The sequence below is a fragment of the Podarcis filfolensis genome (genome assembly GCF_964270895.1).
Source record: "Podarcis filfolensis genome assembly, chromosome: 3".
NCBI lineage: Eukaryota > Metazoa > Chordata > Lepidosauria > Squamata > Lacertidae > Podarcis > Podarcis filfolensis.
Genome location: NC_139606.1, coordinates 4,641,193 through 4,655,771, shown reverse-complemented (window position 1 = coordinate 4,655,771; position 14,579 = coordinate 4,641,193). Strand labels below are relative to the sequence as shown.

General features: G+C 40.8%; 1 protein-coding gene across 2 annotated transcripts in view; it reads left to right on the top strand.

Annotated features, from left to right (window-relative positions):
- The window catches only part of PKHD1 (PKHD1 ciliary IPT domain containing fibrocystin/polyductin), a 238,340-nt gene that overhangs the window by 143,835 nt on the left and 79,926 nt on the right, over positions 1-14,579 (top strand). For both annotated transcript variants that reach the window (XM_083606347.1, XM_083606348.1), the window contains 3 exons: positions 6,059-6,124; positions 7,377-7,511; positions 14,042-14,179. In XM_083606347.1, the coding sequence (XP_083462473.1) occupies positions 6,059-6,124; positions 7,377-7,511; positions 14,042-14,179 (339 nt within the window). The remainder of the gene's footprint in view (positions 1-6,058; positions 6,125-7,376; positions 7,512-14,041; positions 14,180-14,579) is intronic.

Genomic DNA, 14,579 nt, shown 5'->3' with positions numbered 1-14,579 from the left:
CTACCAGGCTGCCACCCACTCTCCTGTGGCCTACAGCACAGAGCACATCACTCAACTTGATTTGGAAAACATGCATCTGAACACTCCGCCCACAACTTGATACCTGTATTGGGGACTGTTGGGGCAGAAATGGCACACAAATGGACTCTGCATTTAGAAAACCTGTGAGACAAACGCTGGGTGAGGGCAGGCAGCAATGGTTATCTTGGATTCCCGCATCTACCTTTGTGGGACTGTGTCATTTTGGGCTGAGGACTTGATTGATATTGCCTTCCCAGTCCTTAAAGAGTCACAAATGTCTCAACCAGAACAACTAAAGGCCCGGAGGTGCTGCTCTTTTCAAAAGACACAAAAATAAACCCCATTGTTCAGACCAATCATTTGGCGCTCCTGTTGCCCCTTGCTGTTGGAAGTGGGTTTGCCCAGCATCTCCCTGCAGCTTGTGCAATTTCTAGATTTCCCCCAACTGATTAAGGAAGCCCTGATAACCGATCTTACCAAGCAACTGGGCATTGTGCAACATACTAAGAAATAAGTGTGCAACTCTAAAGAAGGCCCATAAGGTGGAAGCTTTGCCCCTGAGGGCTGCTTCCATGCCCTAAGTTTTTGCCCATTCTTCACTTTTGTAGGTAGAAGATCTCTTGGTGCACAAAGTGGGGGCAGGGGAGGGCGAGGTGCAGAGGGTACTCTTCACCCTCCCCAGCCGTATGATGGGGATCTCTGTGGGGGGCGGCTGGTTTGTGCACCCCTCTCCCACCCAGGACTGTGGACCCCATGCTATGCAGTGGTCAGGTAATGCTTGGACACCAGTCTCCCACCTATCCACAAACAAGAAATCTGTACTATCCTGCTGGTAGCATTTGAACTTGTTCTTTGGACATGAAAGGCCATCTGACGCCTTTGGTCACATGTTGGGACTTAGGGAGAAGTACATGAAACCCTAGGAAGGAGTAATCAGTGTCTGGCTCTCCAGCTTTAGATCTTTGGGCCCCCTTCCCTGGACTAAGCAATGGGAGCTTTTGTTTCCACATACCCCAGCACCCCACAACCATTTCACCTTAGCCACTGTTTAGATTTCCTGACTTCCGCCAGTAAGAATATACCAACTTTTTGGCTTCACAGAACTTCTTTAGGGCAGAAAGGTTGAGAAGGGCTTGTGTTTTTCCTTTTTCCTTTGCTTTGTTTCTGTTTTTTTGCAATGTCCTGTAGGACATCAGCATTGTCGCATTGCTGGTCTTGGCCATTTGAGCCTTCAAAGAAGAAAGAGGGCAGTTTTGTGTTTTAATCCTTGGAGTTCCCCTTGTTACGATATTAGAAACTGGCTTTATTTTTAAGTTACATTAATGGTCTGAAATAATTAGTCAACTAATTAATCCCGTTTACAAGCTTTGTAGGATTCTTGAGCTGCCACTCACTTCCAAGCCCGGGGCTCCCTGTTTAGTGTCTGCTCTCATGTTCATGTGACTTAGTCTCCATGGCTACAGGCTGCATCTGCTGACACCCCATACACTATTTACTGCTTAATTAAGAATTTCACGCTCAGCCCTTATCTGCCACAAAGAACAAGAACACGCTGTTAGGAAATTCCAAATTTAGGCCACTGCATAAGGAAAGCCTTTATTGTAGGCCTGACTCTGTGGAGCCTCTTTAACGATCCTCTTGGCAACTGAGCTGCCACCTTTCAATCAAAAATCATTAAATGGGGCAGAGATAATGAGCATGTAGCATATCAAAAGGAGGATGCTTGCTTGGGCTGAAGAGGAAAAGCTGTAAGAGCCCATAAGCAGCCACCACTTCAAAGGAAGAGGAGGTTGCTCCGTCAGCAGGACCCATAAAGCATCATTTGTTCCTGTTTGACTTATGTAAAAGGTCTGGCATGTTAGAGCCCCGTCTTGCAGACGTGGGTCCCCCGCCCTTTCGGTGCTCGTGTGTCAGCAGTTAGGCAGCTGGGCTCAAACCGTATCAGCCAGAGCATATAATCACTTGACTCTGCCCCAACAATGGACACTTGTAGGGGGTGGTCGAGGGGAGGTCTGTGCAACAATGGGAACACAATTATTGCAGCTGCTAGGGAGGGCTATAATTCTTCTCAGAGAAGCAAAAGGGACCTTGTAGAGGTGGTGGTGGTGGGGAACCTGGGTGTATTATTAATAACCAGACTTTTGGAAGTACTTTCCGATGTCAGTGGGGTTCCAGCAGCTGCTCTTGTCCTGGCCTTCTCTAATAATTGTACATTCTGTTAGGGGTCAACTTACTTTTGACCCTCTCCTTTTGTGCCAGTTAAAAGCCTTTTAGAGTGAATTGTTGGAGAGTGGCAGGAGTGCATTAAACCCAAAATTTAATGTCAATAAATACATATCAGATGCCAGCTCATTCACTGGCGTTCTCCTAAATTCACACACTCTTTTTCTTGCTTCAGTCTGAATGACACAGTTAAAAGAAAATACATTGTGATTCAGAAAGCTGGACATCTGAAGGAAGCCATCCTGGAGTGCAGCAGGGGCTGCTTATACTCTATATTATCCCACCCTGATGTGCTCTGGGAAGGACCGTGTGCCTTCTCAAGTTGGAAATGTCACGACACTTTCTGCATGCAAAGTGGAAACAAAACCCAAATTGATATCGGAAGCAAGCTGACTAACTTCACTCATTGTGCACTGATCTGTTGTTGTGTAAGTCTGCCTTAACCAAACCACACTAAAACAAAAAACAAAAAACATTACACAGTTATGGATAAGCCACATAAAGAGTTTCCTGACATGCAGAGTTTTCAGAGAACATTCTTCAAAGCTCTCAATTAAGAAAGTGTTCGTTAGCAGCTGAGTCTGGTCCTGCCCCCCCCCCCCGTCTGTGGGACGGCACTGGGATGGAAGCTTCAGTGTTGGAGTCTGAATGTTCTCACTTTTATAGCTGTAATGTAAGATTTTAAATCTATTTTACATATATGTTGTACAGGAACGTTGTCAAGGCATTCTTGTGAACTGGTGTATTAGCCTACTTTATAAATCACAGGGGCAGCAGGACACGTCTTTCAAGGTGCCCTTTCACAAACATGTAAAGTGGGATGGGGATGCATGATTTAAAGTGCACACTGAGCAGGAAGGCAGCCCCACAAATTTGCTTTTCCCTTAGAGCCCAGTAGAGGGACCAGCAGTTCAACAGGCAGAGCAGCAAGAGGGGTAGAGTCCCATTTCACATGTCCTTTAGGGGCTTCAACATGATTGACTGATTTGTAGAAGAATCTCTATGCTGCCAACTCATGTAAAATATCAAGGTAGTGTGTAATATATATACAATAAAATAGGAAAGACCATAAAGCAATACCAAAATAATAATAATATAATATAATATAATAATATAATATAATATAATATAATATAATATAATATAATATAATATAATATAATATAATATAATATAATAATATATAATTGCAGCTCACCCCTGCCTTAAACATGACTAGATCAGTCCTGCATCTACACAGACATGAGACTGTTGTTATCTTCTGTAGTTTGGGTGTGAGATGATGATGAAGAAGAGGAATTTGGACTTGATATCCCGCCTTTCACTCCCCTTAAGGAGTCTCAAAGCAGCTAACAATCTCCTTTCCCTTCCTCCCCCACAACAAACACTCTGTGAGGTGTGTGAGGCTGAGAGACTTCAGAGAAGTGTGACTAGCCCAAGGTCACCCAGCAGCTGCATATGGAGGAACGGGGAAGCGAACACGGTTCTCCAGATTACGAGTCCACCGCTCGTAACCACTACACCACGCTGGCTCTCGGTGGAATACCCAGTGGAAAAGAACTGCCCATGAAGATGGATTTCATGTATCACTGTATGCTATAATTACAGTGGAAATGGTGAACCCAGGTAGCAAAAACTCTGAGGTGCTGGATGTGAATTGGTATATTTGCATCTTCTATTCAATTAATAGACTCGTGCAATGACCCTTTGATCTAACATCCTCCTAAAAACCTGCAGTACCTAATATGACTTTTCCATCTAGGTGCCTGCTGAAAAGCCACCCTTTGACCAAATAGTCATTGTGTTGTGGATCCTGTAATGTACCCTACTGGAGAACAGGAGACACTTTCCATCCCATCTATTTTGTTGAGCTAAAATTAATCTATTAATGGTTTACTTGGTTAGATTTGGTCGAAACTCATTTTGTTTCTTTGAAGTCTTAGTGTGTGGTATCCTGGTTGCATTCTCTCAATAAGATTGTTATAGATTACCTGAACATGAAACACTACATAAACCATTGACAGTTCCTTGGATTTGGCAATGATTTCTAAAAGCTTTCAATGTTATTTTTTCATGTGATATATGTTGAACCACTTAATGTTGAATAGAATAGTCTGGCTTGCTGTTTATGTGTGTCTGTTGTGGTCATTTATCCAAGTTTTAGCTTTTTCTAATAACCACAGGCAAAGTTTTCTGTCACCACATAGTTGATGAACATATTGCTCCTCCTATGCATCAACTCCTAGCTAGAAGAGGGGGAAATGATTGGGAAAGCTGAATTAAAGGAAGACTTTTAAATAATAATAATAATAATAATAATAATAATAAAACATCAGCCAGGTGTCCAACAAAGCCCAAAATCAGAGAGGAAACTGATGGTACTTGTTACCTACTCCTTTATTTGGTTTCATCTGGGCCATAGGGTTTTAAAGCTGTACAGTGGTACCTCGGGTTACATGCGCTTCAGGTTACAGACACTTCAGGTTACACACTCCGCTAACCCAGAAATAGTACCTCGGGTTAAGAACTTTTCTTCAGGATGAGAACAGAAATCGCATGGCAGCAGCGCCGCGGCAGCGGGAGGCCCTTTTAGCTAAAGTGCTCCAGGTTAAGAACAGTTTCAGGTTAAGAACGGACCTCCAGAACGAATTAAGTACTTAACCCGAGGTACCACTGTATTTTGTGAAGAGGCACTTGAATTTTGCATTGGGATCCTTTGTTTCTTGGCCTAGATGATAGTGTGGAGTATATACAACTGTTCTATGAACTTCCATTGCCTGAGAACCTTATGGTGTTGCACAGCCAGTATAGCGTAGTGTCTAGATGCTAAGACTTGTTTCAGGGAGGCCAAGGTTCAAATCCTCCTTTAGTAGCAAAGTTGACTGGATGACCTTAAACCTGCTGGCTGTCCCTCAGGCTAACCTGCTTCGGGCTATTGTGAGGATAAAATGAGAGTTAAATCACACATGGGAGGAAACATGGGGCAGGGGGAAATGCAATAAATAAAAGAAGTTGATCCCACAGTGTTGATTGTATTTAGTTTGGTTTTTATTGCAATATATTTGGCTACAGAGAGATGGATGTGGACGTGGTTGCACACCAGCAGTTTAGCAATGGAAGAAGATCCATAGGGTGACAATGGAACAGGCTAAAACTGAGGTTTCCTATAAATATCTGGCGCATCAGATAATTACTGTATGGTGCCTTGAGTGTAGGAGATCCTATCTTAAAATGGAGGTCTTCCTAGTGATATGTCCTTACAACTGTATAATTCTGTAATTATTCAGTAATGATTTCATTTTATCTTCCAAGAGCCTTCAGCTGGAGATACCTTTATATTTTAATATATTTATATTTTAATATAATATAAGATAAATTATGTGCTTTTCACTGTCTGTCTCTGGTAGATACAGTTTCTCAGAGGACAGAATTGGTCACTGAAATCTATAAATGTATTGATTAAATAGTCTGGAATGTAGTTGAACAAAAAAGTTGAACATTTTCCGCTAAATTTCTACTGCAAATGGAGGGCTAATGGTTACCTTGGAGCAACGGGGACCAGAGGGTGAAATTTTCTCTTTCCTTTTGGTTGTTTGTACTTGTATTTAATTGTTTATTTAATGCATATGTCTACAGTTGAACAAAAAAATCAGAGGTGAAGAATCCATGGATTGTTTTAACTGGTTGTGAAATGCCTTCAGTAACTGAGAAGCTTAGCAAAGTTTACAATTGGAAATTATCGTAGAATAATATTTTAGCCTACTTTAATTTGTTTGTCAGTTTTATCTGTAAACTGTTGGCTTCTGAAATTTAGTTGCAGGTCAAGGCCCAATCCAAGTGGCATTCCAAGCAGAAGTCACACTCCCTTTACCAGTGCCCGGTATGTGTTGAAGGTGTGGGATTATTCAGACCACTAAAAATGTTTATCTGCAATGCTTTTGTGGGCTAATGTCTGTACTTGGGTAATTTTTTTTAAAAAAAGAATAATGGTGCCTTCTTTAACTTCAGACTATTTTAAAGATAATTATTCCAGTGCATTAGGCTTCAAGTGCACACGGAAACACATTTTTGTGCACATGAGTCTTTCTGTACAGAATAATTTTGAAAGGAGAAAAGTCTACTTTCCACCACACAGGATATTTAAAATTGACCTTTAAGCTGCTCTTGGCTGAAGATTGAAGTAAGAATGCTTTTTTAGGTTGACATCTCTGACACCCCTACTCCTGCCCTCCTCTAACAGGCACTCAGTGAAATCAGAATTGAAAGGGACCACAAGAATCATCTAGTCCAACCTCCTGCAATGCAGGAATCTTTTGCCCAACATGTGGCTTTAACCAACAAGCCTGAGATTAAGGCTGGATCTATACTGATCTGGAAAACACTGTTTTTTAAAAATGCTATATAAAAAAGCTCTCAATGCAAATTCTCATTGGGACAGATCACAGCTCTACAGCGCCATCTGGTACCATATGTTTATAACGCATAGATAACATTTTAGTTAGTCCAGTGTGGCTGAGTCCTAAGTTTCATCCTCCAAACTGAGCTATCCCACCTTTTAGGGTTGGGGCCAGGCAGGCGAAAAAGAGGAAAAAGCAACATTGTGTTGTGCTATGTTTTTGATGAAATGATAAATTAGTAAAAATCATTGCATTTTGGGGGGAAAACCTGCACTAAAAATAATGAGTATATTTGTAGTTTTTAACAAAATGAAAATCTCTGTTAATTTGTTTTCAATTTTCTCATAGTTTAAGATCTTCTGATCTTTAAGACCACATTGGAAAATTTTCCTTGCTGTTAAGATGGAGTGATTGGGAAAGTAGTCATGCGTGCATGTGGGTGTGTTATTTTTTTTCTTCAAACGCTGTGATTTTGTTGGTCGGTGGGAAGTATCTGTTTTGGTTGTGAATATGTGTCCATGAGAAACATAAATCTGTGATTAACTCTTTTTGTGCTGTTATGAATGGTATGTATTAAATGCTTTGACAGTTGAAACCAATATCTAAGCTTGGTAATGGAATTGCGTACTGTCAATGATCAGTTTTGATAGGAATAAGCATCTTTATTCACACACCTTGGTTATGCTTATAAGGTACTAAAGAGACACTGTTTATAGTAATTTGCCCTGCTTCTAGATCCAGTTCCTCCTCCTCCACCACCACCTCTTCTGAGATGGTCTCTTTCTGAGTCTTGGGATGGTGTGACAAAGGGCTGGGGTGGCTACAATAAGAGCATACCATCAACTGGTCAAGATGTCATCATTTTGCCTGGTAAGTAGAAAAAGTCTGATGTTAAAGTTAGTCTTGCATAAGGAGAAAAACCATAGAAGCATGGGAGAAATAAATAAATACACAGAAAAGCTGGGTCAGGTTGCCCAGAGGCATTCTGAAGCCTGCTTGATTTTATCCTGGTTTGTAAAAAAAGCTCTAGAGGGTCTTAGTAGACCATAAGCTTAACAGTGTGATGCAGCAGCAAAAAAGGCTAATGCTATTCTAGGCTACATCAACAGAGATACAGTGTCCTGATCAAGGGAGGTAGTAGTCCTACTCTATTCTGCCTTGATCAGACCACACACTTGGAGTACTGTGTCCAGTTCTGGGTGCCACAATTTAAGAAGGATATTGGAATGTGTGCAGGAGAGCAGCCAGGATGATCAAGGGTCTGGAAACCAAGCCTTATGAGGAGTGCTTGAAGGAGCTGGGTATGTTTAGTCTGGATAATGATAAAAATAATCATCATAAATTTATTATTTGTACCCTGCGCATCTGACTGGCTTGCCCCAGCCTCTCTAGGTGGCTTCCAAAAAATATAATATAATAAAACATCAAACATTAAACACTTCCCTATACAGGGCTGCCTTCAGATATTTTCTTAAAGCTGTATAGTTATTTATCTCCTTGACATCTGGTGGGAGGGCATTCTACAAGGTGGGCACCACTATCAATAAGAATTTGAGAGGAGACATGATAGACATCTTCAAATTGCTGAAGGGCTCTCACATGGAAGATGGAACAATGGATTCAAGTTATGAGAAAGAAGATTCTGACTCAACATTAGGAAAACCTTTCTGATGGTAAGAACCCTTTGACAGTGGAACAGACTCGCTTGGAAGGTGGTGGACTCTTCTTCTTTGGAGATTTTTAAAGCAAAGGTTGCCTGGCCATCTGTCATGGATGCTTTAGTTGACATTCCTGCATTACAGGGGCTTGTCTGTATGACCCCTACAGCCCCCTCAGGAGCCCTTCCAACTCTGTGATTCTGTGACCCTTAAAATTAAATGTTTATTTGTCATCTCCACATACTTTGTCATGTTTTCTTGCCTCCCATGACATCTACATACATACATAAATACATATATACATGTTTTCTCAGGACATAATGCCTGCAATTTAATCACTGGCATTTTAGTTACAGCCCTAATAGGTAAGCAAAATTATGCCACAGCTATTCCTAACAACCTTCTATGGGTTATGCTGATAATGAATCCACAATTTCTCCTTTTTCATATTCCAAAAGGGGATAGGGCTTTGGTTCATCTAAGATAGGTTGGGGGAACTTGTGTGTTGAAGTAAGAGTAGCGAAATCGCAGCTAAGAAGCTCAGATCGTATATATGAGTGACACCCTTCTTTGGAAACTAAACAAATACCCAGACTTAACATTGAAAAACTTTACTTGCAGAAAATTATAGTTATGGATAAATTAAAACATAATATTTGCAGGCACATGCTTCTCCAAGCATGGACCTACAGTCTCTTATTCTAACTTCCAAATAACTGTATTTTCCTCTCTTTCCAGAGCTCAGCACTCAGCCTTCTCTATCTCTGTTAAGCCATGCCTTAAAGTTCCTATGCGATATTTCCACTTTTCCTCATCCTTCAGCTTTGCTTTCTTTCTTTCAGGCAGAGAAGAAGCACTCCAACACTCTATTCAACTTAGCAGTGTTCACAGTGGATTCTAAAACACAACCATCTTGCTTCACATAAAATGGAGTCTCTCCTTCATTAGATACCTCCCATATGACCAATGTTATCCAATCACATGAGAACTACTAGAGAACTTGCTAGAATTCAGTTACCAACCAATCAAATTTAAACACATAGTAATGCATACAAGCATTTAGAATTTCAGTGAATTAAACTACCATACTTAACATTGTGGCTTTCCACATGTCAGGCCCCAACATTCATCAGTCCCAGCCAGCATGACGAATGATGGGGGATGATGGGAGTTGCAGTCCATCAATATTGGGAGGACTATAAATTTCCTCACTTCCACCTCTGATCTAAGAATGCAAAAATGGAAACACTCTGTGGGTGCAACCCCCTTGCCCTCTAAAGAGGTTAATATGGATGAAACCCTCTTCCTTTCAGAACAGTCACCAGAAAGAGGGTCACTGACTTCCTTGCTTTAGTCAAAGTCTCCAAAAAAAATAAATAAATTATTCCCAGACCTCAGACTCACACCTGGAGGATCTTCCTTTTGGAAGTTTAGTCCTGAGCTCTTCTGAATAAACCTAATTTTAAAAGGCTTAAAGAAGCAACACTACCATGGACTGAATAATGAAACCAAAGCAAAATACTTAATTGGCAAATAGAAACAAGACAAGTGTACTGCTTAAAAGTTAAGTCATTCATGCTTTAGAACATGCATTTTTTTCATTCTGTAGCCCTCTGGTAAAAATATTTGTAACCCTTTCCTCATACCATGAGCATAAAATGAAGATTTTAATATCTAAGATCATGGAAAGATATCAGATATTAAAATCTTCATTTTATAGTCTGCAGTTCTTGCTAGCCATATTCTAATCTTCTTTTTGGATGTGTGTTGCCTGACTCCTTTAATTTTCTTCGTTGCTGATCTCTCTCTCTTAACTTACTCTTTTCTTAAGAATTCCCCACTTTTCCTTCTCTTGACTGTGTGCTTGCGTAAAGAATTCTGTTTTCCACACCAGGAGTCAAAACAATAACCATAGACAAGCCTAACGTGCCAGTGTGCTTCTTATGTGAGGTGCAGAAATTAGGGATGCGTTAATTTATGCCATGCATGAACACAGGCTTCGCTCTAGACAAAATTCAGTAGCTCTCCTTTCTGCTTTCACATTTGTATGCAAAGTTCAAATGAAATGCACCCCTAATACTGTGTGCGAGAGAAAAGCATGTTATAATTTCTAGCAATGGTATGTTGTATAGATATGATATCATGTAGCCTCCGGCAGTTTTGTTTTTTAGTGGTGGAATCTGCTCTGTTGTTAGTGGGCTTTTTTTTATTCTTTCTGATTCTGATTTGCTTTGAAGTTTTTCTGTTTGAAGAGATGAATGCTGGAGCCCTGTATCTCATGTAATAATGCTTCCGTTGTTCCTGATTTCCACTTGGTGGTATATTTATGGCATTTTCTAGTGCAAGAGTCTTGATCAAAGGGATTTTGTGTCATTACTTGAATCATTAGCAAGTTTTGTTTTATGCCAGAGCTGTGTCATTACTGAACTTTTCTCCAGACAAAAAACATGCATGCATGAATGGTGTATCAATTTAGATATTAGAGCTGTATCCTTCTTCGTTATGTATTAGCATTTGCTGATTAAGTGGTGTAGAGTGGATGGAGAGAAAAGAGATGAGTCACACGTGACCTTTCCCCCCAAGGTTTATATGACCTAAAGTATGCAATATTTGGCCCCAAGTTATTTAATGCTACAAATAGATGTATGTTGCAAGATGTGAATAAGACGCTTCAGTTTTTTTCATTTCCTAAAGGAGTGTGGAAAGAGCTTAGCTCTACAATAGAGCCCTCTGCTGTTCTGTTGAATATATTTCTGCATCACTCCAACACCACATAAAATAGAGTGGCTGTGGTTTCACCATTCTGGTTATGCCCCTTAGTTGTTGTTGATGATGATCAGATTCATTCATTCACCAGCAGAACTATTTTTGTGCATGACAAGTTAACAATAAACAAATCTGTGTTGCTGATGTAAGGTCACATTCAAACAGCAGTGATTACGGTATATAGGAAGTTAGTACTTTTTTTTTTAAAAAAAGGCTCAGTTATTTCTAAGGATATGTGGCTTAGCAAATAAATAACAGAACTAGATGAAGTATACACTCTAGGATGACATGGACTATGTTATGCATGCACTTACTGACTTGGATCTTAAGTTTTTATTCTGTAAACGCAAGCTCCTTCTGTTCAGTGAGGGGGGACAAAGGATTTAAGCTAATGTCTTATAAAAATGCTTGTCTTGGGCTGGTTTCCCCAAATTAATTTAGCTACAATGGCTTTCCTTCCTATGCTTCTGTGTACTATTGTGACACTGTATTATTTTCTGATTTCCAAGTCAATTTGTGCAAGGTATCTTCTGTATTATGTCAACTTACTGAATTTTAACCAGTGGCTGGTTTGTTCTAGCATAAAATTATTCTGCTTGTGGCATTTGCTTCCCACCAGGACTGCAGCTCTTTGTGCCAGCTCCTGTAGAGTTCCTGGGGGCTCTTCAAATCTCAAGAGCAGCTTGAGGGAGGGTAGGAGGGGACCCATGGAAATCTAGTACCTTGCCTTGCATAAGCAGGAGTGCTTTCTGTTAGTGCATTTGATAAGAACCTATGCAAATCAACAGTAAAGAAAGAATGATCAATGTTGCTATGGTTCACACTTTTAATGAGGTGTCAGCATGAATGTGGTCTGGGCAATTGCCATTGTAAGGGTCTAGTTCGAAAGCACGTCAAAGTGCAAGTAGATAAATAGGTACCACTCCGGCGGGAAGGTAAACGGCGTTTTCGTGCACTGCTCTGGTTCGCCAGAAGTGGCTTAGTCATGCTGGCCACATGACCCGGAAGCTGTCTGCGGACAAACGCCGGCTCCCTCGGCCAGTAAAGCGAGATGAGCGCCGCAACCCCTAATGGTCAGGGGTCCCTTTACCTTTATCTTTTTAGTGGGAGTTATTTGAGGTGAGAAGAGCAGTAACCCCCTCCTAGGGAGTTGCTGTACTTCTGAGGTATAGGTTCTAATACCAAAGGCTTCTGAGGATGACCTGGAAGTGTTTCCCCATTCCAATGTACTACACAAACCCCATAGTTTTGTGGTCACCTAGATCAGTAGTTCTCACATTTTCTTCCTCCAGGGAAATCTTTCAGCACTAACTTGTCTACCAATAAACCGACTTGCGCTGCTGAGATTAGGGAGCGCGTTCTAGGACGCACACAATGAGTTGGTGTGGAACTTTTCTTAAAGACCAATTGGGTCTCACTTTATTGTCCCACGTGAGCAGAGAGTGTGCTCCAGATAACAGCAACATGCTGCTGTGGTTGCACATCCTGGGGAAATAGCTATTTCTCAGAGAAACAACTGCAATTGTCAGTCTTCTTACTGAGAAGGCTTGGATAAACTTCCCCAAGAGTTTCCCTGTCAATAGTCTGAAAATCACTGATCTGTGTCTTTAGAATGGAGGGTTAAATGTATTTTGAATATTTGAAATTATGCCCCGAGGTTAGAAATGGTCTCCTTTTAAAGCAAAAAACAATTTCTATGTTGTTTTTCAGAGTGCAACATAGAAAAAAAATCTTGCTTTAAAAAAAGGAAGTTTGAATTATTTGTTAATAAAGTAACAGTAGATGACATAGATAGAGTTCACCCAAATGACCTTTCTGTCATTCAAACTGCAGCTATGGATACTTGGCCATTCTGCCTCCATTCATAATCTACTTGACCTCTGCTTCTTTTGTTTATTTATAGCACAAGGAGAGAAAAGAGGCCTTCTATTCACTTTGGAGCCATCTGTTTTCCACTGTTTGTTTGACTAGTAACTTGACCTGATGATAATGTGGTGTCTGAATGACAAAACAGATTGATTTGTTGTGTAACTTTTTCATCCTTCGGAGCTCAGTGGCAGGCAATGTGGAAGAAACACAGGCAGCCCATCTGAAGCATGAAGACCAATCCTTTCGCTTTGTGTCTCTTAAAAAAATATGTTGATTCCCTTAAGCTGCATTCACAAGCAAGTGTTTCACTGAATTTCTTTGCTGACTGGGAGAAAGAGATCAAGGGAGAATTGTCATGTGTTTATTTACAGACTAATTAAATTAGGTCTGTTATTTTAGTAGCAGCAGGAGCTAATGATACAGTAGTATGTTGAGATTCTGAATGCAGTATGCATTTTTTGAAAGCCTCTTAATCATGGTCCAGGTATCTTTGTGTGTGTGTGTGTGTGTGCAAATGTTTGCTGCTTTTCTCTAGCAACTTAACACCAACCTACTGCAATGCCAGCACACTGAAGTACTGTTAAACCAATTAGTTTCGCTAGGAGAGATTAAAGTGTGCATGAAGTCTGGATTGAAAATACAGACAACCACTTGCCATGAGTCTGAGAACAATGAAGAGGCTGTTGTGTGTGATTTGAGGAAGGAAGTGAGCACATTGGTAGCCATGTCAGGTACACCGTGGTATCCTATGTGCAGAGTGAGAAAACCAGCACCTGCCCACTTCCCTTTTAAAGTCACACAGCAACAGCAAGGGGCATTTTTGTTGCTCTTTGGGTCAGCGTTCCATTAAAACGTATGCCATCCCCCCATTACTCTTCATTGTCATGGCAGGTAGGTCATTATTTGAACAGTATTAGGGGCTGCTCCAGAAAGCACCTCATATCTGGCCATGAAGATCTTCTACTCTCTTTTCTTGGTGCTGTGTTATACGTTCTTTCATTTCAAATTTGAAGACTGTCGGAGGCAGAGTGCTTCCTTAAGTGTTTTTATTGGACTGAAACCACAGGCGTCACAGGCTTCTCCCTCCCTTTCCTCCCTCTTTCTCAGGCAGAAGCATCTTTGTGGATACAACTCTTCCTCGTGTACGAGGCCTCTATATCCAGGGCACACTGGAATTCCCATCAAATTCCAGCAATGTACTTAGCGCAGCCTGTATTGTGATTGCTGGCGGTGAACTGAGAGTGGGTAAGTGAAGAAGAAAAATAAGCAGCAGGAAATCTGCATGCTGGGTGCTGGTCAAGGACAAACAACACATCTACACATCCCCACTGCTGTTACTGATAATAACACCAGCAGCAGGAATATACTTTCATGGGGCTGGCAGGGATATCAATAACACTGAGTGGCTGATCCATGTCCATATAAATTGAGATTATAAGGACTCTTTGTGTTGCATTTTTTTCTCTTTGAACATGAGTAGCATTCCTAAAGAAATATTGCAGTATGTTATCCGTTATTTCCTAATTCATCATCATCCCAAGTGTGATTGAGCCCATTGCATTGAGCCCATTCATTCACAATGAAGACAACTAATTATTTATATGCAATATACAAGTCATTTTCCATAATTCATTACATCGTAAGC